The following is a 25,898-nucleotide window of genomic DNA, read 5'->3' as shown; positions in this document are numbered from 1 at the left end:
TCCATTCTGCTTGTATCAGTTATGAGAAAAACTAATGATGTAACGTAATGATGTAGGTTTTAAAAATGCATCTTGATCCTGATGAGAATGTATTATTGATTTGAATTTGGCTTTGTTCTGGTTATGGCACTAAAGGACAAGCTGTCCTGGAAGACAGCCGGCCTTTCAGATTTTATAGTCACGTTAGGTACGTTTTAGGTACACGTTAGGCCTACAATACTTTTTGACACCGAGTTAAATGTTGTGCCTTCTTCTGCTATTGCCAATGTCTAAAATCACGAAATTAAAATATTTACCCTAACACAGACATATCAGAATATATTTGAACAAAAACTAGTAATAAGTAAACCTGATTCAACTGAGGAGGTAAGAGTTAAAAATACAGAAGTTCAAGGCCACTGTACATTTCTCTTATAGAATAAAGGAAATCAGAACTGAAACAAAATCAAATCTATGACGCATTTGATGTAATATGAAACAGATTGTCCCAGAAGTACATCTGCCAGACACTCTCCCTTAAATGGTAAATGGACTGCATTTATATAGCGCTTTTCTACCTTAGCGGCACTCAAAGCGCTTTACAATGTTTGCCTCTCATTCACCCATTCATACTCTCAATCACACATACCGACGGCAGCGAGCTACCATGCAAGGCGCCGGCCTGCCCATCGGGAGCAACTTGGGGTTCAGAGTCTTGCTCAAGGATACTTTGGCACATGGCCTGGGTGGAGTCGGGGATCGAACCGCCAACCTTGCGATTAACAGACAACCCTCTCTACCCCCTGAGCCCCATCCGCCCCCTTCATTTACTCTCCCTTAAATAAGATGGATTTCAGTCATGTTACGGGTAGGGATTGAAACCTGAGTATTTAGCATGCAATGGATGTACAATAGGAAGTAATTCTTTAAGCATTTTAGTTGCTAGTGTGACATGCAACATGTCCAATAGTGGCTGATAAAAAGTAAATAATTAAATCATATGAAAATAGTATGACATAACAGTTAAGTGTTATTTTGACAATTAAAAGTCTGAACAATGTTAACATAGATGCTTTCCATATAAATCTTCAAAAGGTGCCAGTGTAAAAGTCTAAGATGCTCTGGGAAAACCTATGGTGAATCAAAATGTAAATATAACCTGCAGAGTGACAGATAAAATGTAGGTTATCCACACAGCAATTGTACAGCCTTAACTTAAAAACAAATGTACTAAAATACATTCTGACTCATGTATGAACTAAATATAAACTACTTCAGAAACATGTGCAATCATATCCATCGCAGATTATGAAAAAAACTCCATATCCAACTATGGGTAAACCTGAATGTAGAAGTCGCTAACAAGTTACACACCAACAATAGACAAGTGTGTGGTTTATCAAGTAAGACAACAAATCACATATCTTAAGTCAATATTAAATCAAAGACCAGATTCATTTGACTGACTGTAAGAAACCATCAATAGGGCATCAAACTAAAAATGGTTCACAAAATGATGCTCTTGCGCTTGACAATGCCCTGGTGTTGATTCAATTAAGGATAGGGACAATTCTGTTCTGGGAAACTTCCACTTTGCATGCACGAGTAGAGTTTTTCAGCCTAACATTAATTTAATTTAAAGGGAATTCTCACAATCCAAATGTGACTTTTAAATACACAAAAAAATATCTTGATGTATACAAAACATAAATAATGCAAAAATAAACATTAGAACATTGTTAGGTGAATCAGAACATCTAAAGGAAGTTAATACATTACATTCATCATCACTGATGACAAAAATGTTTCTGAAATTAAGCTCCTGACATGTTATCATAAAGATTTTAACATGTGCTCTGTCCTTTGATTAGTAGAAATAAATACCCCTTTATACACACAAATTCTGAATCCCATATATCCCATGTACTGGTGCAAAAGGTCAGTGAAGATGCATGAAGACTTTTCACCGTGAGCAGATCCAGCAGACCAGCACACCCAAAGCCAGGGCTGCCCCAGCGCCTATGTTCAAGAGAATGGGTCTCCAGTAGAGCCATTGCTCTCTCTGCCTCTCTGTGTCACTCAACTTAATCTTCATTCTCTGTACTTTCTGTGCCATGTTGGTGATCCGCTCCTCTCGTCTCTTTCTGGGCCTGAGACAAGCAATAAAGTTGTTATCAGACAATTGCAGTTTAAAATCACGTGATTTAAGCAGGATTAAAGTGTCTAACAATGCATTGTCTTTTGTTCCAACAACCAATTGCAAATGTTTTACTATTTCAGCATCTGAAATAGGCTACTATCTATGTACTAAATGAGTACATTGTGGTGAGCACAGAATTTTAGTAATGAAAGTAAGTAAGTCTACACTGTATTTCTGATCATTTTTGTGTTATTTATTGGCTCTCAAAAATATAGGGTGGATACCCACCCCGTAGGTGGGTATCCCCCTGTATGGGAAATGGCCTTCCAACCAGATTTATGAAGATAAGACAGAGTGGAATGCCCCTGGGTCAAAACGGCCTGTGAGCAGACACAGCATGTTGTCCAACATCAAATATTGTGGGAGTGGACATCGGTTGGTCTAGACACCTTGTACTTGCAACATTTGTAGTACTCACATATTTGCCCCCTCTGCAGGGTTTTGATACCGGCTGTGACCATCTGTATGTGTTCCTGCCACTTTGTCATCCCTTGCTGCTGGCCCCAAGGTGGCATTAGTCGCTAGGCAGGGCAAGGGCTCGTCATCTGGCTTTAAGGGCTGTCTCAGGGGCGTCAAGGCAGGGTGAGACTCACATACTGTCCCTCTGTCTTCTGGGGACAGCTTCTGTGCAAAAGTAGACATGAAAACATCAGTGATGAATAACTCCTAAAATAGAGTAAGCTACATGGGATAATGGAGCATGTCATTAGTTTTAATTAACTTACATAAATTAGGGTGACTAAAATGCTCGGCTTTGGTTAGACACAGTGTAAATTCAACAACCCATCATGGTACTACAGAAAAAGGAGTGCGCCAATTACCCAAGGGGCACTCTCCAGCAACCAAGGGATTCAAATAGTTTCAAATCCAATTACCTGCACAGAGCTGTCTCCCATGATGCCCCTGGCACCCTCTATAATAGCCATGTAGGAAAAGCGCAGCTGGTCTGACGTTTGGATCAGGCCCATACGATGCTCCCTCATGTCCAGCAGAACCCTCTGAATGTCCACAGAGGACGGATCCTTCCTCTTGTCCATCTGCATTCAGACCGGACAGAAGACATTAGCCATCAGAACGAAGTCCCACAACTTATACCTGTACATTTTTATTGACATACCTATCCGCTGTACATTTTTTTACACCTAACTCCTTTTAAAATATTTGAGTATTTTACTCACTTGTATAGGTCATATATGGATGAGTAAATATCAGCGATGCATACAACCTCCAGTAACTATAGAACGTGTATACCCAAGTGATCTTTTTCAAGTCTTTTTGCTCGATAATTCAGTTTGGATTGACCAACTTATGCAGGGTTTTGAGGAAGGCGTATGACACCACCAATTAAGAATCACATTGTCAGAGCATCAGGCAACCCGCCGCATCACAGCAGGTGTATCAGCAGCATCACACATGCTGAGATTGGAGCTACAGACACTGACCATGGACAATAGTCAGCCACTCTGGCACACGGCCAAGACCCTCTGTGGTGGCAGACCCCAGCAGCAGCAGTCAGAGTTCAGATTCACCAGTACACCGAAAAAGGTTTTCACATATTTAAGTGACCTTCCCATCAATATTTTGATTGATGGGAAAAGTGGGTTTTCTTGAGCACTTGAAAAATGGATTGCACAAGCAATGATATCTGTAATTGTGTAAATAAAGAATATACACTAATTCGATCACTTTTAATGATGAGAGAGGTCAAGTCAAATGATTTTGAATTAGATTTTCAAATGAAATTTCTCTTCTCTATTCAACAAAACATGGAACTCTTTAAATCAGCCCTCAGTGAAAGATTATATACAGAGCAGACACTTTAACAAACCACAAGACCTTTGCCTACTGAACAAACTCTGTGACCTTACCAAAACCAGACAGGTGTCAACCAATGAGAAGGTTCCCGAGCGTCCAATCCCAGCACTACAGTGCACCACCGGAGGGCCATGTTCTGATCCCAAGGATCCAGACTCTCGAACTTTAAACAGGAAGTTGAGAAAGGAAGCAGGGGATTCTGGAACACCAAAGTCCGGCCATGAGGTGTAATGGAAGTGGTATATCTCTCTGGTACCTCCTGTCTGAATCACAAGGAGGAGGACTGATTTACATTTACGCAAATGCACCATAAAAATGGTGTGTATGAAATGCACTGTGAATCAAACCAGTATTTGTACACAAAGACAAAATAATTTGACATTTTCTTCTATTTTACAATTTTCTCTTTTATACAGTTAGAAATGGTATATTGATCATGACTGATTAACATTATTGTTTTATCGTCATCAAAAAGGTTTCAAGGCCAGGTCAAACGTATTTTGCTGACCTTTGTATTCTGCAGTTCTAGCACTCGTATTGTGTAGTAAGATTTGTCTTCTTCTGAGAGTAATGACACCACAAAACCTGTGTCTGGCAGGGACTTCTGCTGTTCCTCACATGTTGGCCAGTACTGGGCGCATTTTTCCTATAAATACAGAAAATAATCAGACTTCACAGCTTGTACTAACTAAGAGTTAAAGAATCAGTATGTCTTAAAGCAACTTTTGGTGAGCATCCAGTAAAAATGACCATGATTGTCTTTGTAACATACATACTGTTGACAAATGAAAAGAGAAACCTGAATAAATGAGTACAGAAACAAAGAAACAAACATAGAACACATTCATAGATATATGTGTGTATTATGTATGCAACTGTGTATCATATTGGCTGCAAGCCTATGTACATTTCTTGTTAAGTGTTTTTCTTTTGCATGAAAGCTACTTGCTCTCAGCTATAGAGGTTCAGATGTTGTTAAATGCAATACAAAAAGTAAACAAAGTTGGATAATGCAGTCAAGATTTCATTTTGTTGATTTTGTTTTCATACTCACAGATCCTTTCTCAATAACTTTGTTGAGCATTATAACAGCTTTGGTACCTTGCTCCCAGATCATTAGCCAGAAGTGGCCACAGGTGTGGGTCAAAGGGCCCTGGGGAAGCAAAAACACACATTAACATTAAGCTATATGTACAAATCTTGAGCATATAACACAACAGATTAAGAAATATCCTATCACCTGTGATAGAATATAGGTTCTTTGGGCTTCCTTCATAATGACCAAGCTGGCATTTATGTAGTCATTTTCAGAGTTTTTAAGTTTCACACGACTGTGATCAACTAAAAACAGAAAACAAAACAAACATTTAGTCACACATGTAGACCTATTAATTATCAGTGTAATACATAATTAAAATGTATATTGTATTTGGATGAAAATGAAGCACAAAGGAGAGAGACAGCAACTTACAAGGGCTAACATCCCTGTATCGGTTTAGATTCCGGTTTTCTGGAGATTTTGCTACTTTGTATTCATAGTCACTCGACTGGGTTCTAATTTCCTGAAAACATACAAGAAGTGGAAGATGGTTAGCTTTGAGGTTAACCTGAGGGGTGTGACAGCCAAATATTGTGACTACGGGGTACTGGACACACAGAGAACAGTAGAGGGAGAGAACAACAAGTGTTAGATGAGAGATCTTGATGCTTTAAACTGGGACTGTGAGTGACCTAAAGCTTATTAAAGAGCATCTTCAAAGTGAAATCCCAAACAAAGCTTTTTGACAATATGACACTTTCATTCCTCAAGGTATGCACTGATCGGGGTGGACGTGCACAGTCAGCACAGCGATAGCAACACCAATGCCCTAGCTATATGATAATCTTTCGGTTTCATGGGAATATAGTCTAAACATACAGGACAGTGAGGACTGAGGGCCAGGGTTGAAGACCACTGATCTCGTGTTAGTACCTTGAAAAGCTACACTACCTACATAGGTAACTAGAAATTTTAGGTAGCGAAAACACCATGCTGACCAAACGTATGTTTTCTGAACGTGACAGGGCAAATGAGGCTAGACAGGACTAAATACATATGTCTTGATAAAACACATGGTGCAATTCAGTTGACACTGACAGTTCAACATGTTTTAATTGCTTGCTACAGTACCGCTGGTAGAGTTAGCACTAGTAATGTACAGTAGACATACAGTAGAGCTAGCGAAGCGGCTAACACCAGACCACTTTGAAGTTCCAAGCCCTCGTGTAAACATAGGAAAGCCTAACTCACATTGTAAAGATTTTTCCATGTCCCAGACGTATCTAGGTCTTCAAATTCTTGCTCCAAATTCATTTTTTATGTTGTAATCTAATCCCTGAAGTCGGTTATCTTCTGTCTCTCTCGATACGAACTTCTGTGTGTACTCCAATGAATAGCTTTCTTCTTCTTCTATTGAAGTTAAAGGTAGATGCTAACCAACGTATGAGTTGCACCATCGCCACCTACTGTTCAGAGACGCCCTGCCTAAGATGTTTCCCTGCAACAACAAAAACACACACACCTGATTCAAATGAATGGGTCGTATATCAGGCTTCTGCGAGTTTAGTTATTATTTAAATAAAAATCATGGACTATTATAACATTAAAGACAGACTGCAATTATGAAATACATTAAAAGGAGAACAAGATGTGAGAAGGGAGTTCTGTGAGAAGAAAATTTAGGTAAAATAACTGGCCAGAGGATGGCGGTAATACAACGATGAGGATGAAAACTGCAAACAAACTCAACAGAACAAGATGAAGAAGAAGATTGAGTTTCTCATGTTGTTACGTTCAAAAGTAGTGTCTTCGTTTGATTGTTGACAGTGGAAGGTATGCTATTATATATTTTTAAGTTTACTTTTTGTAAAGCTACGCGTTTTGATGGAAATCAATTACTTGAAGGCGTAAGGTGAGTGAATTGTGTCGCCACAGTGTTGTTTCTGGATTGAATGTGATGGTACTTGAAAGTTTGGGGAATCTTAAGTTGATATCAACGTCGAATGTAATAGTCTTCATTTTGTCATCTTGAAAAGAGATGGACACTAATTTGACAAACAAGGTATGCTATGTAACTTCGACTTGTTAACCACAGCCGTATTGAGTGGCCTCCTGGCCTAACGTTATGAGTGCAGCTAGTTCGCTAAACTAGGTTAGCCATTGACTAACGCTAGCTAACTGTTTCGGCATCACGATTCAATTTTATGATTAGCTCAAAGCAAACCTTGGATTTTTCGTTTCGCGCTGGTTTTTGAGCATTTCTATAAAATAGCCATAGTACTTCCACTAACTTTGGAAGCAGCTGAACAGGTTATTCCATGACTAAGAAAACTGCTGATTTTGTTCGTATTTTCCTCCAACGGAAAAAGCAAACTAGCTTCCATTCTCCTCCCAGGTCGTATTGAAATTACATTAAGGAGCGTATGGCTTTACATGGAGCAGTAAAGACTATTATTAGCCTATTATTGGACATTCTTTTGATATTCGGAAACAGCTGAATTAAGACTTGTTTTGCGGACCAGAGTTAAAGTAGTATGGGAAGTTGGTGAAGGCCTCTAGAGAGACTAGGCAATACAAGTCAAGTGATGGACAAAGTACCTACTGAGTTGTCATCATTTACAATTCTACAGTAGAGGGTTAAAAGGTGCACTAACTGCAAAAAATAAAGCACATGAAATAAATGAACTGCTTAAAATATTGCTACATTCAGACTTGAGTTAAGTGAGCGGGCTTTCAACGTCAATGGGTTTGTTGTCCAATCATGACTGATTTCTCATTCAAAGATAAGCACTGTTGGCGTTAATGCTAATACAATCCTACAGATGGCGCAGTATTGCAAGACTGCAACAGTATCGCATGTAAAACGATTAGCCATAACATTACGACCACCTGCCTAATACCTGGGTGCTTTTTCAATTGCGTTGCATTTGAAAAATAATGACGATATATATCCTTTTTTTTGACAATCATACAATGCTTACACCACATATGGGTTCAGGGGCCATGCTTTTGTAAAAATCCAGATGATTATGATGAACACTGCAACAAGAAGGCAACATTAAACCCTTGCATGTGTATGTATCTGCATTTGTGTTTCACTTCCGTGTGCACAACATGACTTTTCTATTTCCATAGTTTAACGGTGTGCAACAAAGATTGAGCCACCAGACCCACTTTCTATGATGGAGAGACTCTGCAACCTGGAAGATGAGCCGATCCCAAGTTTCCTGTCAGAGTCCCAGGGCAGCAGCTGTGCTAATGTCACATTGGGTTCAACTCCTGGGCTGCCAGTGGCTGCATCGACATTGGCTAAAGTTAGACCTGGAGTGGACATACACAACAGGTGGGGTCACACTCAGCCCAGATTACTTACCACAGGTTTTTTTTCTGTACACCTCAAATAATTATCTACAAAAATCACAATTTGTACACATTACAACACAGCTGTTAAGTACACAACAACAAGTACACACAGTGTACAACTCGCCTCCTGTAAGAGAGTACATCTATACTTTTTGGGGCTTTGTTGTCTGAAACACCTTGTGACTACCTTCACAGGGTAGATGCCATTGAGGCATCTTATTTGGGGAATGGCCAGCTTTTGCAGGAGTCCTCTTATGAAGATAAAGGCAAATTTGCCCTTAGTTTCATGGATAACACGTGAGTATTAGCCAATTATTTAATCACTTGATTCCATCACTTAACCAGGTTACATGTAAGTATATGCACTTTTTCATGAAAACAATACATGGGAGGGGGTCAAATTATTTCCAGGCAAAATTAAAATTCTTGTTATAATAAAAATAAACCATGGAGCAAACGGCACTCTTGTTCGTCCATAGTATTTGTTTGGATTCTAGCCGGATGAGGGATGAATGGCTACAGAGCCTGGGTTGCCTAAAGTATTTCTAAAGTAAATGCTAAATATAAACATTTCAGCTGTGATATTGCAGCGCAAGAAACCATTGAATTTACTGAATTTACATCTGTTTGTTCCAACCAGGGAAAATGCTGATGACTTCATTGCAGCCCACCGTTTCTCAGACATGCTATTGAAGGTGGAGCTGGATGAATCCAGATCAAATGTCTTCACACTGGGTTCTCTCTCCCAGGCTTCATGCCTCCCTGGACAATCCACAGAGCCCAGAACTGGTAAGAACTACCATACGTACAAATACTGTCTGAGCTGACGTGTATTTGGCTGGACAGGGGATGGGCCACACTGTCTTGTCTTGACCTGGCTTGACATACACAAAACTGCTCATTCGACTCAAGCCAATGTAGTTTTGGTGACCTACGAAGGAGGTAATCATTTTTCTTGTTCTTCATTTCTCTTAGATAAGTTCTTACACATGGGAAACAAGGATTTTTTTAAGGAAAAGGTAAAATGTTTCTCCTTCAAAAATAAAATAAAAAAACTTTTTATAATACTATCTATGCCTGTGCTGAGAAATGTGAAAGCCTTTTGTGACCTATTGTCCAGACTTCTGCTTGCCCTGTGTCTCCCCAGGACCTAACCCTCTTTGCAACAGTGGAGAAAGAGAATCTCGCCAGTACGGAAGGAGACGACTGCTGCAGTGGCAATGACTCCAGTTTCTTAGCCAATGAAAAGCTCATGTCTTTGGACAGCATGGTCATGGATATCACTGGTTTGTTCCCCATCCCCCCCTTTTAGCCTCCCTCTCAGTACACTAAATTGAACTAAGTGGAGGGCAATTATAACATTTTGTTTTTCAATCCTCAGATGATGAGATTGATATGATCCACATGAATGATTACAAGCTGGTTCCTCCGGCCATGCAGCGAGGTCAGGTGGAGGGTCAGGAGATTCCTGCTGTAAGACAACGTCTGCCCCTCTAACCAGGGTTCAGCTCATTGTTTTCTATTTTCCTAAATTATAACAAAGGAAAAAGTCTTTCAGCACCCAGTTTGCCTGTTGTTGGTCCCCCACAAACGGTTCATTGCCTCTTTCAGGAACATTAAGTCTGATTTTGTGATGACAGGAGGACTCCCAGATGCCGGATGTGCGACTGGCTGCCACAGGGATGGACTCCTGTCCTGCCAGTGATGAGGAGGACACTGAGGACGAGCTGGAGGAAGCCAAGAGGCGGAGCTTCACCAGGTCCCATCTGTTGCCCAGCACCTTCCGACAGCTGGTGAGCTTCCCATGACTGCTACCCAGTCTCGTGCATCAAAGGTTTAGCTTTGGATAATAGAGGGTACCTATGCATGAGCTAAAAGTGGCTTAAATTGAAATGTTTAATTTGACTACTTTTCTACTACTACTTTTTAGACCATGTATTTTGAGGTTATGTAAATTACTGTTCAAACTGAATTTCTCCACTTTTTATTTGACTGAGTTTTGTATCTGAAAATAGATTGGAGAGAGCAATCGTCCCAACTTCAGACCGGGGCTTGAGGGAGGCAGTTCTGATGATGAGTGCCTCTCCGGTTGGAATGCTCATCGTTCGTCTGGAATCGAACACCGGCACTCAGCGGAAGGTCAGGTCATCAACTCGTCTGTTCCAGGTAAATACCATGCCTTTGGTACAGTTCCACACTAGTGGATGGACTGACAATTGGTCTTGCAAATACACTGTTTCTGCTGTAAGTATTTGCCTTGTTTTCTTAAGGCCAATAGAGATTAATTGTGTTGAGTCATTGTTTTCAAGATATGAAACCCCTAAAATATAATTTGTAATGCACTGTGTGGTCTAACTGCCATATATTTATAATACATTTTTCATTTTCTAACAGATTATGATAACTTTCAAATCTGTCCAATTTTTATATATTCTTATAACGTCCATATTGTTGGATCACAGGTGATGGAGGAGGGGGTGATGGAAGCAGTGGGAGTGAGGAAAGTGTGAACAATGAAAGGCTGACAGCCACCTCTCTTCCTACCCACACCGGCGTTCAGACAACCTATGACATCCTGCGAGGGCTTGGCATTGTGGGTAGTGGTGGAGTTGGAGAGGAAAGTGATGATCTGCACTCCCTTCCAGGACTGGAATACGATGGCTTACCAAGACACAGTGAGGTAGCTCAGCACTCCAATAACAGCCTCTACCACCATGTATGATGAATCACTGTGATGATAATGAATGACTTTCTCTATTCTGACATCCATTTTGTAAATAAATATTGAACTTATAGTACACAGTCATAGATGACGACAACTAGGATCACTTTTTAAATTTTTATCCAGTATAATTGTAACTTTCCATACTTTCCGTGTACTTTAGATTGGGGACCGTGTGGGTCCAGTGGGAACGGTAGAAGCCACCTCCAGACTCTGGGACTTCTCAGCCACAGCCCACCACCAGGGCAGCTGTGACTGGTCCCAGGTACTGCCCTCTGACTGTGGCAACCAGAACGATAATAGTGACGATGACGCTGAGGGGGTGGATGAAGGGGACGGTGCCAAGCCTCCCCTAGGGATGAGAGGGGGACCTTTGGGGGACTCTGTACCAGAGCCCTCGGACAGCCAGACTGAGGAAGAGAAAGCTCTCTCCACTTCCTTGGAGCCCAAGTACTTCTCTCAAAGCTTCCATCAGGAGCACTCAGACGATGGCTGGAACCTCTGCCCTGACACCATAGCAACGGAGCTCCAACAAGGTGAGAGAGTTGTAATTGGGATGAAACACGGATTTAGACATTGTTCACTTTTTTCACAGACCTAGTACAGCTATCCAAATAATCTACAGATTGGATAGGTGTACTATACAAAAATGTGGAAGCTTATACTATAGATGACCAGATCTGTGGATGGTCAGTTGAATCTAATTTATGTGTTTACCAGGTGCCGATGAAAATGTAGTGTACCAGAATGAAGAGGGGAATTGGGTAACTGATCTGGCATACTACTCCTCCTTTGATAAAGAATTTGATGCAAACATGCCTGTAAAAAACACAGAGCAATTTAAGGCTGAGGACTTTCTTCCTGCAAGTAAGAATAAAGGTTTACTATTTTAAGAAATATGTTTTAAACAGAATATTCTAAGAAAATTGTCAACCACATTGCCATAAAATTCCAATGAAACCGGAATGTTATAACAAATGTGAACACTGATCCAATCGTTTTCAGGTAATGCCATTGACAAGATCATCAAAGACCAGGAGGAGTTTGAGAAGGAGCACCAATTTATGCAGGTAGGTCAGCAGTTGGACATCACCTCTCTCTCTTTCTGTCTCTTGTCTTGGCCATTACTTTACTACTATTTTTATACATGGGGTCAGTATCGGCAAGCTATCTGAAAATGGCTCCAAAGTTTTATTGAATTGATGTCAATAAGAATCAATCTTCAGCTACAATTTCTCCCGTAGGAGGAGCAGATTGAGGTGGCCAACTGCAGCCCAAGCCAGTCAGACAGCTCCTGGAAGCTGCCGGCAAGTGGACACATCCTGATGAGGGCCTCCCAGGTTTCCTCAGAGTTTGAGACGGGAAACCAAAGTTACCTGCGACTGACCCTGGGGGAGTTCTTTCAGCAGCGGTCAGAGGCTCTGGGTTGCCTTGGGGTCAATGAGGAAGATGGAGTCAGAAGGGTCAGTGGGAACTTTTGTTGTCGATGGATTGGTGATTTCTGCAGACTGTAGATCTGTAGGAGTTCTTTATTTCAGACAAATTCAGTTACATGCTATCTTATTCTTTTTCCAGCCTTCCTTTGGTTACATGATTACCTCCCCAGAAAAGAGAGAGCCGTTTGCTCTGATCCGCCCTTCTGACTTTGCCTCAAGAAACGTCTCTGTTCAGAGTGAAACAGTGCAACTTACTGATGCAGACCACACCATGATTGCTGGTAAACATTGGCACTACAACAAGACTGCTACATAATATCACCTTAACCAATATCACATTTACCCCAGTCTCTAATATTGTGATGTTTATACTTGCAGAGGACTTGGAAAAGACTTTAGAGAATCCCTCACACCACATGTCTCTAAAGGAGACAGCTGATCCAGAACCTTCTCAAAAAGTTTGTTCTCGTGTCACAGTCCAACCATTGCTTTGTTATATATATCTCAAATGTATGTTGCAATCTAATAATTTCTCTGCCTGTTCCTTCTGTAGGATCAAACTTTGTCGACTCACCACCCTGATTGGTCAGGTGTTGCGGGGTTGGGGTCAGCCAACCAGACCTGCAATTCACCTGGCAACACAAGTCACCAGATGCTGAGTATCAGCTCTATCGCTTCCGCCATCAATGACGCCTCCATTAGCACCGATCCAAACCAGCTGGCTGCCATGATCATGGAGCTGTCCAAACGAAGACGCATCAAAGGCCAGAGCAGCAGCAGCAGCAGCAGCAGCAGGCTGATAACTGGTTCTAGTTCTGATGTGCCTTTCTCTCCCTTGGAGAGACAGAACCAGGTTCAGAGGGGCCAGTCTGGCCAGAGTTCCCTGGTGGATGTTCTTCAGAGGACCACCTTGGCTGGGGAAGTCAACAATTTTGACATGGAAAAGTACTTGAAGAAGACCGATGTGTCCAGGAGTAGTGATAGCGAGACATCGGGATCCCCTCCTAACTTTGAACTGCTGAGCCTGGGGGCAGACAGCCTCCACATCTCCCTTCAGGACTGCCAAGCTTCCATCCAGCATGCGAAACATGGCATCTCTACTCAAAGCGACAGACAGTCCACCACCAGTTGTAAAGCTAAAGACTTTGTCGGAGCAAATGGTAATGCATGTCATGATGCTACGTCTAATCGTTCCAGTCAGAACACCGTAGACACTCCATGTAACAGCAGGGACTCCAGGAGACGTTCTTTTCCTACCAGCTGCATGCCGACTGCATCAACCAATCCCGGTCCAAGTTTTGTTGACTCACGACAGCCCTCGACAACCAAGTCAGCTGGAAGTGAAAATGAACTGATGTCTGCAAGCTGCAATGACAGGCATGGTATGGAGAACGGTCAATTTTGAAATGGTCGTACAATCAGTTGCAAATCCTCCAGCTGTAGGAAGCTGCCCACTAATAGGAAAAAAGCCCCCAGCTTGCTCAAAGCACACATGGTTAGAATAGAATATCAGGGCCAATCTAAAACGTCCTGAAAAATCCCTTCAAAGGTTTTAATCACTGAAAATACCCAGAATTGATCCCGATCCAGCATATACAGTACACCAGTACAATAAATTAGGCCGGTGATATATATGCTACTCTAAGCATGTTTTTCTTGCTTACAAATTTATATTGAATCTGTACCCTGTCAACAATGGATTGTTGTATGTCTTTTGCAGATGTGTTTCATGGTTTTGTGGGCCCGGCCGCTGCAGGCATGGAGGAGAACCGGTCCTTTAGGCCCTCCACCTCCCCTCTTACACACTCATCCCCCAGCCAGACATCCATAACCAGTGCTGATGGGTACTAACTGCTCCTAACTCTTAGCTTTAAGTTAGACCACAGTCTCCTCGTCAATGTTTAACTATGCATCTATGTTGTCATGTATGCATGTTAAACAATGGGAAACAGTTCTTTGCTTTGTTGCAAGGCTGGGTTTTAAATTGAAATAAATTATAATACTATCTGGGCATTTCTTCTAAACTTTTTTGTTGTTGTTGGGGGGGGGGGGGGGGGGTTAATATTTAATTTCTCAATAGCCTTGTGCCTCTGTGTTACTGCTGTCATTGACAATGGGATTCCTTCTCTTTTTGTCCCTTGCGTTGTCCTCCAGTAGTCAAGTGGCTGACACACTCCACTGTGAGACGTCCCCTCAGACCACCTGCTCTAGCATCAGCAGGCTCACCTACATCTCCCTCAACGACAGCACCTGTCTACCCACCCCGGACAAGCACAAGGTAAAACACATCTGAGAAGCACAAGGTAAAACACATCTGAGAAGACCTTCCTGAAGGAAGGCCTTGTCTAATCGTTGTCTAATTTAAGTGTAATAATAACCACTACCGTCTTGCCTTTTGCAGAAAAATGGGACAATGTCACTGAGCACAACTATCGTCAGAGCCAGTCCCACTCCACCATTGGAACAGGAGGCCCAGATGGTACCTGCCAACGCTTGTGGGCTACACCAAAGCCACGGCTCTCCGCGCCACTCCAAGAGCCCGGATCAACAACGTAATCACTCTAAAAGCCCTGACCTGCGATGTTGCTTTTCACTGGGCTGCGGGCGTAGTCAGAGTGAGTGTAACATTCACACTGGGACCAACGACATGGGGTCAGCATATGGGCCACACAAGCACACCACTGACCCAGGCGTGTGCCAGCTCAGAAAGGTTGACTCGGGCTACTCCAGTAATTTGAATATCCAGCAACCGCTCAACATGGTGAGACCACCCTCCCAGCAGTGGACTGGTATGCCGGCCCAGCCAAGTGCCTTTCCTGGAGGAGGCTTCGGTCTGTCCCCCACCTACCCCTCAGAGGACCTGCACCACATTCCCATCCCCAGCTGCAAGCCTCAGGGAGCCCTGGTCAGCTTCTGTCCTTCACGTGGTCTGTTCAGCTCCCAGCTGTCTCAGCAGTATCTGGGGTCAGAGGGATTCCTGCAACCTGATTCTTACCACTTAGGGTTAGGCAGTAGCCTGTACAAAGTGTCTTCGGCTGGACCTCAAGGTGTTGAAGCCTCAATGAGACACCATGTCCAAGGGTCTATGGACGCTGTACATGGAGGTCTGCATGTCGGCTACCCAATCCATCACTCCCACCACAGCCAGCAGGACCCAGGCATTCTTCTAGGGAAGCCCTACAGTCATCTCCGAGGGGGCCCCTGGACCTCTGGAGGCCTTCCTGAACTCAGAGGTGAGACCTGAATACTTGATGTCTGACTTGAATGTCTACAATACATTGGTGTTGACGGTGAAGTTGTACTCTACCCCTTAATGTGTCTCAACCTCTTTCCTTTCTCGCACCATCCAGATGAAGTGGTGGTTCCAGAGGAGCTCCGTTTCCCCCAGGCCTGCTGTGTGGGCATTGCCTCTCAAACCTCCCTCAGCCTGTTCAACCCTTCAGAGCGATGGCAGCAAGTCTCCATTTCCCTCACCAGCTTCTCAATAGATGGAAAAATGGTAAAGATTCGTTTTTCTGACAATACTTGGTATAAGTGACTAAATGAGTGAAATAAGTAACCATGTCTTAACCACAGGTCGACAGCCTGCCTTACCAGTTGCTGATCGTCAAGAACAAGACAATCATTGGGCCCAGGAGCACTGAAGAGCAGAAGATTTTGTTTATCCCTCCACAGGCGGGGGTCTATCAGCTTGTTCTTAGTGTGGCTTCTTGGCCTGCCTCCTCTGAGGCTTACCCTGCCTCACGGGCTGAGGTTGGTACTTAATTTATTTGTTTGATTTAGATCCAATCAAACATACATGTATTAAACAGTTAACAAGGAAACAGGCAGTAGCAGTACAGAAATTGCAGAATAATGGGAAATGAAAATCTTTTCACTGGAATCTTCCAGGTATTTTCAAAAAAGGTGGTGCTCATGGCCATAGCTGAGAACCCAGCTCTGGAGGTGAGTGGGTGGTTCTGTTTTTAAAGTAATTGTTTGCAATTTATTTGTGTAACCCAGGGGGTGGGTGTATACATATGGAGAGCTAAGGGTTTTATAAGGACCAAATGTCATGTTAATCAAGTATTAAACTGTAGCTGTGGTGTAACAGAATTCAGGCTGCTTTAAAGTTTTATCTTACTCATTATGTGTTAAATTTTCTTATGTGATACCTTATCTTTGTACTATACATTGTTTCAAATACAACATATTTATTGTAAAAAATAAATAAATAAAAAATGTCTTCCTACTTACAGATAGATGTTGGTAAATCTGGTAGTCTGGACTTTGGAGATCTGGCAGGTGGCAGTGCCAAAGCTCTTCCTCTGAAACTCTTCAACAGAACCCACGCCACCTTGCCCCTCCGCCTGGTCATCAGTGCAGTGAGTAGTAGTAATTAGAATAGTAGACACTTCACTGTAACTCTGCTGTTGGATCCTGACTTGCAACATTGAGGATGTGGCAGTACAGCTAATTCCGTAACTTGGATAGCTACAGTATGACATCAAAGATTAGTCATGGGTAAATTTAAGGAACTAGTGCGAGTTTGGAAGTTACTCAGGTCTACTTGTTCTATTTTTGTGTGCCATATTTTCCCAGAATGCATCAGCCAGACGCTGCTTCACCCTCTCCAAGAGTCCGGTTGGCATGAAATCTGAGGAGATGCTTCTGGCAGATCACGCCACCACTCCAAGTGCTCCATATTTGATTAATCATGTAATGCACGCTAGCTATGGAGAGGTAAGGCTCAGTTTTATGCACTTGGTGTCACCCACACCCTGGTTTGGCCTGCTTCTGTTTGTGATTGATCTTAAGGTTAAAGCATTCGGTAATTTTCTTTTTTCAGAATCCTGAGTGCTTCATGGTGTGGGTTCACTTTCATGCGCCACAAAAATATGCCTCTTGCACAGGTATTATTTCATAGTTTGGTACACTTATTTGCACCACACCATTCATTCACCAGAATTTCATTAGGATTGTGTTGTATTTCAGGAGTACTGGGGCCACCTGATGAACACAGTGCTCGTGTGGACATTGAGGTGGATTGTCCTGGTGCAAGTCACTTAATCACGAGCATCCCTCTCAGTGCGAGGTCAGGGACAGCCAGGGTACATACTCCCAAAGACCTACAGGTAGGAGCTGCACAGTGCTTCAAATGCATTTGAAAGAACAACAAATAAATAAATAACAGAAAATATAGTAGCAACTTACATTTAGTCATTTAGCAGACGCTCTTATCCAGAGCGACTTACAGTAAGTACAGGGACATTCCCCCCGAAGCAAGTAGGGTGAAGTGCCTTGCCCAAGGACACAACGTCATTTGGCACGGCTGGGAATCGAACTGGCAACCTTCAGATTACTAGCCCGACTCCCTCACCACTCAGCCATCTGACTCCAACTTGGTGGAACTACAACGTGGTAGCTGTTCTCATATGTTTGTCCTCTGCAGACTGTGTACCTCTCTGCTTTGTTTGGTAAATCGAGCCAGCAGACTCTCCCACTAAAGAACGCCGGCAATATTGATGTGCAGCTGAAGCTCAAGGTATTGTTTATATTTTTGTTATATGTGATTTGAGATTCTGTATCATTAAAAACCATATAACAAGTGTGTATAACTTTTGTATAATTCTGTGTCTGTTGTTAATAGAATCTCCCCCTTCCTAACCCCATGTGTTCCCTTTTTAGAGCAGCGATGATGAAGACTTCTCAGTCAAACCTGACGAGCTGTCTTTACGCACAGGAGAGGAGCAAGGCATTGTGATCTCATTCTCTGCAAAGGGTTATAAGAAGTACAGGGAAAGGTTGTCATTAATTTTTCATTTAAACTTAGATTGGAACATAGACTCCATTAATAATCTGCTATTACCAGCAACATGTCTCCACTTTATTTCAGATCAATTTGATATTGTTTTAATGGACAAATTATTATTTTCTTCTTTAGAGAGAAGTGACCCCAAACTTTTCAACAGAAGTGTACTTAGTATTCTATAATTTGTTTGCTATCCTTTTAACTACTTTTTTATGCTTCTCTAAAAGTGTTTTATTGAGAAAAGAAAAGAAAAAACATTGTTATTAATGCTTCACATATTTCTCCCCAGTGTTTTGACGATCCTAGTGCAGCCATCAGGCCCTCAATATGAGGTGATTTTGAAAGGAGAGGTCATTCAGGAGAATGACGTGAAGACTAACTCATCGTCCATGGAGCCCAGTGTTGTGCCACCTATTCTCTCCAACAAGCAGTTCATGGCCTGGGGAGGGGTCACTTTGGGCAGAGCTGTGTAATGAATAATTTTAATTATTATTTAATCTAAATACACTGCAGAGATTTTAACTTGTGTCTTAATGTCCTAATCATATTTCTGACATGCCTGTTTGTTCCAGACAACAGAAGCTGGTCCTTCGAAACAATTCTCTGCACACAACACACCAACTGCGTTTGCTGATCAGAGGACAGGATCAGGACTGCTTCCAGGTTAGAATTTATTTTCGATTGAATGTCAGTTTAGTGATTCAGTTATTTAGGAACATGGAAATAATTATAAGTGGTGTGTTAGAAATAATGTTCTTACAACAGTCTTTTTTTCCAAGAATTACTCTAGACTTAATTTATTGTTAGCAGCATTTTGGGGAATTTCTACCAATTAATCACTTTCTTTTTTCGTGCCCAGTCCTTTTACAGTATACAAATTACCAGGAGTTAGCTTATGTCATTGTTTCTACCTTCATGAACCACATCTATAACACTCTTAGACTGTTCTAGCTCATTAGATTAGATGAACTCAAAACAAAGTAGTTTACTGTCTACATTCACCTTTTAAACATCAGTTGTTGATATATGAGGCTTTTCTTCAACTATTTCACAATAATATTTCAGAGCCTTTAACCTGTGTCAATTTAAATAATATTTAATAATATAATGGAATCATCAACTTTCAATTACCCTTTCAAGTCTCGGATTAGGCTCTTGTCTTATATTAGCACTTTATTTTATATATATATTTTTTAATACATTTTTTTTGTTAGAACACCCAATAACGTCTTTCTTTTCTTCTGTGGTCCGCCCTGTCCACTCCTCCAGCTTCAGAGCATGTTTGGGTCTGAGGAGCGTCTGACTCGACACAGAGAGCTCTCCATCAGGCCCAGAGAGGACACAGCAGTGCACCTCCTCTTTGCCCCCACTAGAGTGGCCTGCATGCTGGCCAAGCTGGAGATCAAACAGTCTGGGGTCCGACCCTCTCAGCCTGGTGTCAAGTTTACTGTGAGTGAAGGTTGTATCTGTTGATTGACAGAAATTGTTGATTGATGAAGATATTGTGATCTGATAAAGGCCAGAAAAGCCAGGCTTAACAAAGGAATAGTCATGTGTAGTGAGTTATCTACACGTCTAACAGCAACTTATGTTTGCCTTATAACGTACATTCAGACAAATAGGGAAATTTAAGAATAGTTTTGTAAATACTGGATTTGTATGTTATGTAGTAATATCTAACCAATTCCATTTGAACTTTAAATATTCTCGATTCTCAGATTCCTCTTTCAGGGTACGGTGGCACCAGCAACATCATCCTTGAGGACTTGCGGAAGACGTCCGATGGCTATGTGACTACGTTAACAGGTGTGGCTGCAGGCCATGTCAGCAAGGTGTGTGTGTGTGTGAGGAATACGGGATCCAGGGCAGCCTTCATCAAAGCTGTGGCCTACTCCGACCTGCAGAAACGAACTGCCGCAGAGCTCACGCTTATCAGCCTCTCGCCTTCACAGTTCATCCTCAAGGAGAGGACCCAGGAGGTAGGAATCGTGGCCATCCCTAATACAAACTCATTTTGTATTCCAACGGTTGTTTAACTGGGTTTTTGACAGATGGTGGCAGCCCTGCATGTACAGCACTTGCCTGCCTGTCGGTGACTTTTGTATCTACTATTCCAGTTGCAGTGCAGGGACAGATCAAATGTGTTCCTGTGTGTGTGTGTGCATCTCTAGGTGATCACAGTGCTGATGAAGTCTACTCCAAGGGAGCAGGCCCAGTGTCAATCTGACAATGCTCTTCTGGCCACCATCTGTCTGTTCTGTGGAGACGAGGTGTCCAGACACCAGTTCAGGAAGTAAGACACAGCAGCAAGCACACTGCATAAAAGATTTAAGAGCAAGACTTTGTTAAGCTAAACTTATGAGAGGTCAAGAAAGACATTTGGGTTTTTCCTGGTGTGTTTCTTGCAGGTTGCTGCTCAGTAAGCCGAAAGCTGCGAGCAATATGCTATCAGAGAACAGCCTGCTGAAGGACCTCAACTTTGATGAAAGGTTCCTGGGGGAGGAGATGGTCATGGAGGGTAAGGAGCAGTTCAGAATATGTCGTTAACCTCTCACGGTGATCAGTAAATGGGATCATTTCACTCTTGTGTAAAGGTACTTCAAATACCTTCACTGCTTTTGACTGATGCCTTTTTCTTTAGCCTACGACCTTCCTCAGAGACCCAATGAGGCCCAGATCTTCTTTAGGAACATGAGCAAAGTGGTGCTGTTGCTCCTGGGTAGTGTGGAGACCTCGGACTCGGGGGAGAGTGACGTCAATGAGCTGCAACAGCCCTTCATGCAGCTGAGCACCGAGTCTGGCAGGTACTTGGCCCATTTAAGACTACAACCATCCTGACAAAATATACTGAACACATGTACATGTGCACATCTATAAGTGTATATTATGAAAATGCCATGAAATATAAAGTGCTTGCCATCCATTCAGCTTTTGCTGTTGATGACATTTTGTTAATATTGTTAGGGGACATCTAATGTTATTTATTTATTTTTATTCCAGTGGTTTTTCAGTGGACCGCCACATCAGCAATGTGTCTCTAGATGTGCTGCCAGTGAAGGGCCCTCAAGGGCAGGCTCTAAAGGTCATGGAGCCCTTCCTGAAAGAGAAGTGTGAAAGAATCCTTTCACCCAGTGTGAAAGAATCCTTGGAGTCCTGGAGCATCCAGCCCGAGCAGCTGACCCTCACCACTGCCATCCTTAGTGAGTTCATTTCACATTTAAAATAACCCACCCCAGATAAAAAGAACATCTCCATGGCTAGAGGGACCACCGGCATCTATCTAGTACCTTCAGAAAAAAACATTTGTGATGTTGTTGCTATTTTTTCATCAGGCATAATGTAGTGTCTTACTGTGTCATAGTCCCATTATGATTCAGAGTCTTTCAAGGGAGAGGATGTAGCCAAAATGTAAATGCAATGCTTTGTATTTGGTATACCAGGTCCTGTTATAATGTGTGTTTTGTGTCTGTATAGATGGACAAACCAACACCGGGCACATTCAGATCCAGAACCATTCATCCAGAGAGCTAAGCTTTGAGCTGTCCTGGCCGGCCCACTGCCTGACCGTCACACCTCAGCATGGAGTCATTGACCCAAAGTAGGAAGGCGTCCCTCCCCTGTCCCTGATCCTTCACCTTCACCACAGTCTGTTCCTATCCAGCCCTGTGCCCTTATTCAGACCCATCCTTACCCTCACCATCATCGCCACACTCATCCTCATTTATATTACATAACAGAAACGTTTTCATATAAATATTGTATAGAGTCATACATTTCTTCAAATTATATTTAAAGCAATATTGAATGATTATGGTATTGGTGGAGGACCAAAAAATAAATCAATACAGATTCAGCATTGGAAAAAGAATTAAAGATGATAAAATAACCTTCTTAAATACCTGTTAAATTGGTCAAAGTATGTCAAACAACTTTATTGCTTTATTTCTCCAGGTGCCACCTGCAAATTATGATCAGTCCCAACCCCTCACTATCAACCAAGTCTGCCTTGCTGCCATGGAGTGGGCAAGTCTACGTCCATTGTGACAACCAACAGAAGGTATGATGCAGAGCTGCTTGGCTCAAGAGTACAACAGATATGTATTGCTATGATACTAATAAGTCCCTCTTCTGCTGCCTAGTTAATTAAAGTACAGATCCGTCAGGATCTGGCTTTGGATGTGTCCATCGCCCCAGTGGATAGAAGTCTCTCAGCCTTGCCCCCCCAGGCTGCCACCCCCCTGGTTGACCCGGTCAGACCCCAGGACAACCTGTTGGAGATCACCAACCGCACAGTCATCTTCTCCACCACAGCTTCCGGGGAAACCTCAGGTAAGATCAAGATCACGACTGGGCAGCAGCACAGGCCTTGAGCATTGTCTGGCACACATTGTCTGGGCCTACATCCCTGGTAGGGCTTCAGATCAGTCCCCTTCAGACCTGATCTGCTATTGTATGGGGTTGGGGGTAGGGTGAGTTGGTGGTGAATGAGGTTGCAGGGCAGTACCCTTAATTAGGCTTCCCTGCCTTAATAAAGTAAAAATTATTATTAAAAATGTTTTATTATCTCGTCCTCAGAGTCCTTTCTGGAAGTGAAAAATGGGGAAGAAGAGGTCAGGTGGTACATTTCATCCTTTGCCCCTCCGTATGTTAAGGTAAGACCTTATCGCAGGTTAAGTTAATGTGTTCATTCTGACCTCTCTTTATCAGACCCTCACCCCTTTTTTTTTTCTTATCCTCTCTAAAACCCAAACACCCACCCACTCTTGCTCCTGGTCCTCTGTCTGCTCTAAGGGGGTGGACAACAGTGGGGATGTGTATCGGGCAACTTACACGGCCTTTAGATGCTCCAGGGTGTCTGGCATACTTGGACCAAGAGAGAAGATGCAGGTGAGTGTGTGTTTGTCATTTTACTTTATTTGGATAGCATTTTTTTTCTAAATGTTTTTTCTAACAGCTGGTAACTTTTTTGTTGTTGTCATGATGCCACTTTTTTGTTGTTGGATGAGCTACTGTATGTTTTCAAAACTAATGTTGACATGAATTCCAATATCTTGAAACATTTATGTATGTAAATGTTGAAATATTTGTTATAGAAGCAAAAGTAGATGTAGTGATGCTGATGGTTCAGTGGAATAATAAAAGTTGTTTTCTGTGTCCCCCCCCAGGTGCCTGTCACCTTCATGCCCAGAGACCGGGGGGACTATGCCCAGTTCTGGGACCTAGAGTCCCACTCTGTGACAGACCCCCAGCATAAGACTAGGAACCGCTTTCAGTTCTGTGGCACGGTGAGCATTGAGTACCTGTCCCAAAATAATTTGGAGAAACAACTCCTGTAAAAGTGACCTTCAATGATTGTGAATGTTTTTGTTTGTGTGATTCTAAGGGGTTGAAAGCAGGTCCAGTGACGGGGCCTCAGGAAGGGGACTGCTCTTTGGTAAAAACTGAAGCCATCGGTAAGACCAGGAAGCGAGCAGATGCCTCTACAGTCAATACTTGGTAAGGAAGGACCCACTCTGACACATCTCATTAGATATCCTAAGAACTCCATTCAGTAGGATGACTGGAATATGAATATGGTGCCATGAAAGTGGCCCTGTTTTCGTGGACCATGGCAACATCAACGTTGCCACTAGTCATCGCTACTAGTAGCCAACAGGAGGCAGTACAACGATGGGTAGCAATGTCTTGGCTTAGGAGGGTTACTATGTGGGTCACTACCTTTTTCGTTCTGGTAAGGGAAATCGAACAGCTCTACCTGTTCTGGTCCCTAAATAACCTCTGAACTCTTAACTCTCTGAAGATTGGCCATGCCAGAAGTTAGTATACTATCCACAGTACCTCACATTCAGCCCCAACAATCTTTGCTTAAAGTAAACAGAAACAAAACATACTCATTTTTTCTCAACAGGTACAAACAGGAGAACTCCTGGCCACCATGGTTCTGGTGTATGGCCTGCAGTTAAGGGATTATATCTCATTTGTATAATGTGTTCACAGCCAGGAAGAGAGCCCACAGAGAGGAGTTTACAGTCCTAAGGACATGTACGTCTTCCCAGCCACCCGGGTGGGTGAGTCCAGTACCCTAAAGGTTAACCTCCGCAATAACTCCTTCGACACGCATGAGGTGAGTTATAATATATTGATGGTAATAATGAGCATTTACACGCTCCACATTAAGGGTCTCTTTTAATCAGCCAATTGGCTATCATTTATTTATTGTCTACCGCAGCCACTTAACAATCATTCAACTGTTTAATCAACTGTGGTGGGATATCACCCAAAGTGTTTTACAATTCATGTTTATGCTGAGCACTCCAATTGTCGTCCAGTTGCGGTTTGTGAACCCCAAGGAGCCATTCCACATCAAGCATTCCAAATATTCCTTACGGTGAGTTAGTCTGGCCATCAAAATTATGTCCTCTTGAAAAATATATAAGTTTTATATAAAGTCGTTAATTCTACCATCTAACATCTACCTTGCATCTTTATCTCCACCATATCCTCCAGACAAATGATACGGTTTTACAAGCTTAATTTGATCAGTTCAAGTTTTACAAGCTTAATTTGATCAGTTCAAGGTTCAAATGTGTTGTCAGTGGGATGTAGAAGCTGAAAAGGTTTCTTAATTTTTCCCATTTATTCTGCCTTGCAGATCTCAACACTACATCAACCTGCCAGTTCAATTCAAACCAAGCTCAGAAGGAAAACATCTCAGCTTGCTGCTCATACAATCAGAAACAAGTGGAACCATCTCTATCCACTTGACTGGTGAGGCCTTGCCCTGAGCTTCCCAGTTGCTCTGAGTCACTGGCTTCTTGCCTGTGAGTGTTCTCACACTGAGCTACTCTGACCAGTCAAGACCACACCAGAAAATACATTTCATTTGAATTCAGATCACCCCTCCATCTACTTTTGAAATATGAAGGCATCTTCAATGATGAGAGGTCAACTTAATTTCATGAGCGTTGAACATGAGTCTGACTTTCGGTTCATTGAGATTGCAAGGGTCAGTCGATTCTCTATAAAATGGTTGTGCCTAATGTTTTTTTTTTACTGTTTAATAAAGACTAACCTTTTAGCCTTTGTATTAGAAATGGCAAAACTCATTGTTAGATATGCATATATTTATGTACATTTTATAAATAGCAAGTTGATGAAATAAAGATCATTATGATGAACAATCCTATCGTATTCCTGAGAAATCATTGTGGTAGATTTTGAATTACTTCCACAGGTGCTTCAAAGGAAAAAGAACCCTAACTTGAACCAAAAACACTCACCAAGAAGGGCCCAGCCCTTGTATCAGGGGTTGAGTTCCTACACAAACACGAAATAATATTGTAATCTACAGATCACAAATTATTTGTTGAACTCAGATAAAAAGATATATACTGGATGCGATACCTAAATATAAATTACAAACTGTTCTTGAAGTGTAATAATTCAGTCATACTCAAATGGGTATGGTAAAATACAGGGACCTTATGGTCTGAGTGCTGTACAACAATAAATGACATTTTATAACTATTGACTAGATTAAAAGAATTCATGGA

The 25,898-nt window shown here is 42.2% G+C and overlaps 2 protein-coding genes across 4 annotated transcripts; one reads left to right on the top strand and one right to left on the bottom strand.

The window, feature by feature from the left end:
• Positions 1-798: 798 nt before the first annotated feature.
• ptpn2a (protein tyrosine phosphatase non-receptor type 2a) lies at positions 799-17,030 on the bottom strand. 2 transcript variants are annotated; one of them, XM_062465297.1, is made up of 11 exons: positions 16,791-17,030; positions 8,208-8,354; positions 6,285-6,531; positions 5,466-5,556; positions 5,235-5,335; positions 5,049-5,147; positions 4,503-4,640; positions 4,048-4,257; positions 3,055-3,216; positions 2,598-2,803; positions 799-2,129 (listed from the first exon to the last, which is right to left on the bottom strand). In XM_062465297.1, exons 3-11 carry the CDS (start codon positions 6,345-6,347, stop codon positions 1,943-1,945), a joined length of 1,257 nt encoding a protein of 418 aa, XP_062321281.1. In that variant the 5' UTR covers positions 6,348-6,531; positions 8,208-8,354; positions 16,791-17,030; the 3' UTR covers positions 799-1,942. The 2 variants fall into 2 exon arrangements, with proteins under 2 accessions (XP_062321281.1, XP_062321282.1); XM_062465298.1 differs by lacking the exon at positions 8,208-8,354.
• Positions 6,746-25,528, top strand: cep192 (centrosomal protein 192). 2 transcript variants are annotated; one of them, XM_062465292.1, is made up of 47 exons: positions 6,746-6,866; positions 8,169-8,376; positions 8,592-8,693; positions 9,037-9,185; positions 9,372-9,415; positions 9,544-9,682; positions 9,778-9,869; positions 10,037-10,189; positions 10,412-10,562; positions 10,859-11,076; positions 11,282-11,654; positions 11,839-11,985; positions 12,124-12,188; positions 12,363-12,581; positions 12,694-12,835; positions 12,933-13,012; positions 13,108-13,936; positions 14,275-14,398; positions 14,709-14,832; positions 14,956-15,787; positions 15,905-16,053; positions 16,131-16,307; positions 16,446-16,499; positions 16,793-16,918; positions 17,136-17,276; positions 17,383-17,446; positions 17,529-17,668; positions 17,986-18,078; positions 18,222-18,337; positions 18,635-18,814; positions 18,918-19,008; positions 19,615-19,794; positions 20,064-20,324; positions 20,517-20,638; positions 20,754-20,863; positions 20,987-21,149; positions 21,346-21,545; positions 21,820-21,943; positions 22,297-22,402; positions 22,485-22,674; positions 22,921-22,997; positions 23,137-23,232; positions 23,511-23,630; positions 23,729-23,841; positions 24,343-24,469; positions 24,675-24,733; positions 24,998-25,528. In XM_062465292.1, exons 2-47 carry the CDS (start codon positions 8,213-8,215, stop codon positions 25,128-25,130), a joined length of 7,659 nt encoding a protein of 2,552 aa, XP_062321276.1. In that variant the 5' UTR covers positions 6,746-6,866; positions 8,169-8,212; the 3' UTR covers positions 25,131-25,528. The 2 variants fall into 2 exon arrangements, with proteins under 2 accessions (XP_062321276.1, XP_062321275.1); XM_062465291.1 differs by having other exon boundaries at positions 6,770-6,945.
• Positions 25,529-25,898: the final 370 nt, after the last annotated feature.

The sequence above is a fragment of the Osmerus eperlanus genome, chromosome 7 (genome assembly GCF_963692335.1).
Source record: "Osmerus eperlanus chromosome 7, fOsmEpe2.1, whole genome shotgun sequence".
Lineage (NCBI taxonomy): Eukaryota > Metazoa > Chordata > Actinopteri > Osmeriformes > Osmeridae > Osmerus > Osmerus eperlanus.
This window is presented reverse-complemented; position numbering and strand designations above follow the sequence as displayed.

Excerpts from the sequence above, each read along its gene's own strand:
- ptpn2a (XM_062465297.1), bottom strand. The coding sequence starts at position 6,347 with ATGAATTTGGAGCAAGAATTTGAAGACCTAGATACGTCTGGGACATGG. Across the intron at positions 4,641-5,048 it reads AAGTTATTGAGAAAGGATCT|GAAAAATGCGCCCAGTACTG; the intron begins GTGAGTATGAAA and ends CTGTATTTATAG. Across the intron at positions 2,130-2,597 it reads CCTGCAGAGGGGGCAAATAT|GCCCAGAAAGAGACGAGAGG; the intron begins GTGAGTACTACA and ends TGCTTGTCTCAG.
- cep192 (XM_062465292.1), top strand. The coding sequence starts at position 8,213 with ATGATGGAGAGACTCTGCAACCTGGAAGATGAGCCGATCCCAAGTTTC. Across the intron at positions 9,683-9,777 it reads CATGGTCATGGATATCACTG|ATGATGAGATTGATATGATC; the intron begins GTTTGTTCCCCA and ends TTCAATCCTCAG. Across the intron at positions 17,277-17,382 it reads TGCACGCTAGCTATGGAGAG|AATCCTGAGTGCTTCATGGT; the intron begins GTAAGGCTCAGT and ends TTCTTTTTTCAG.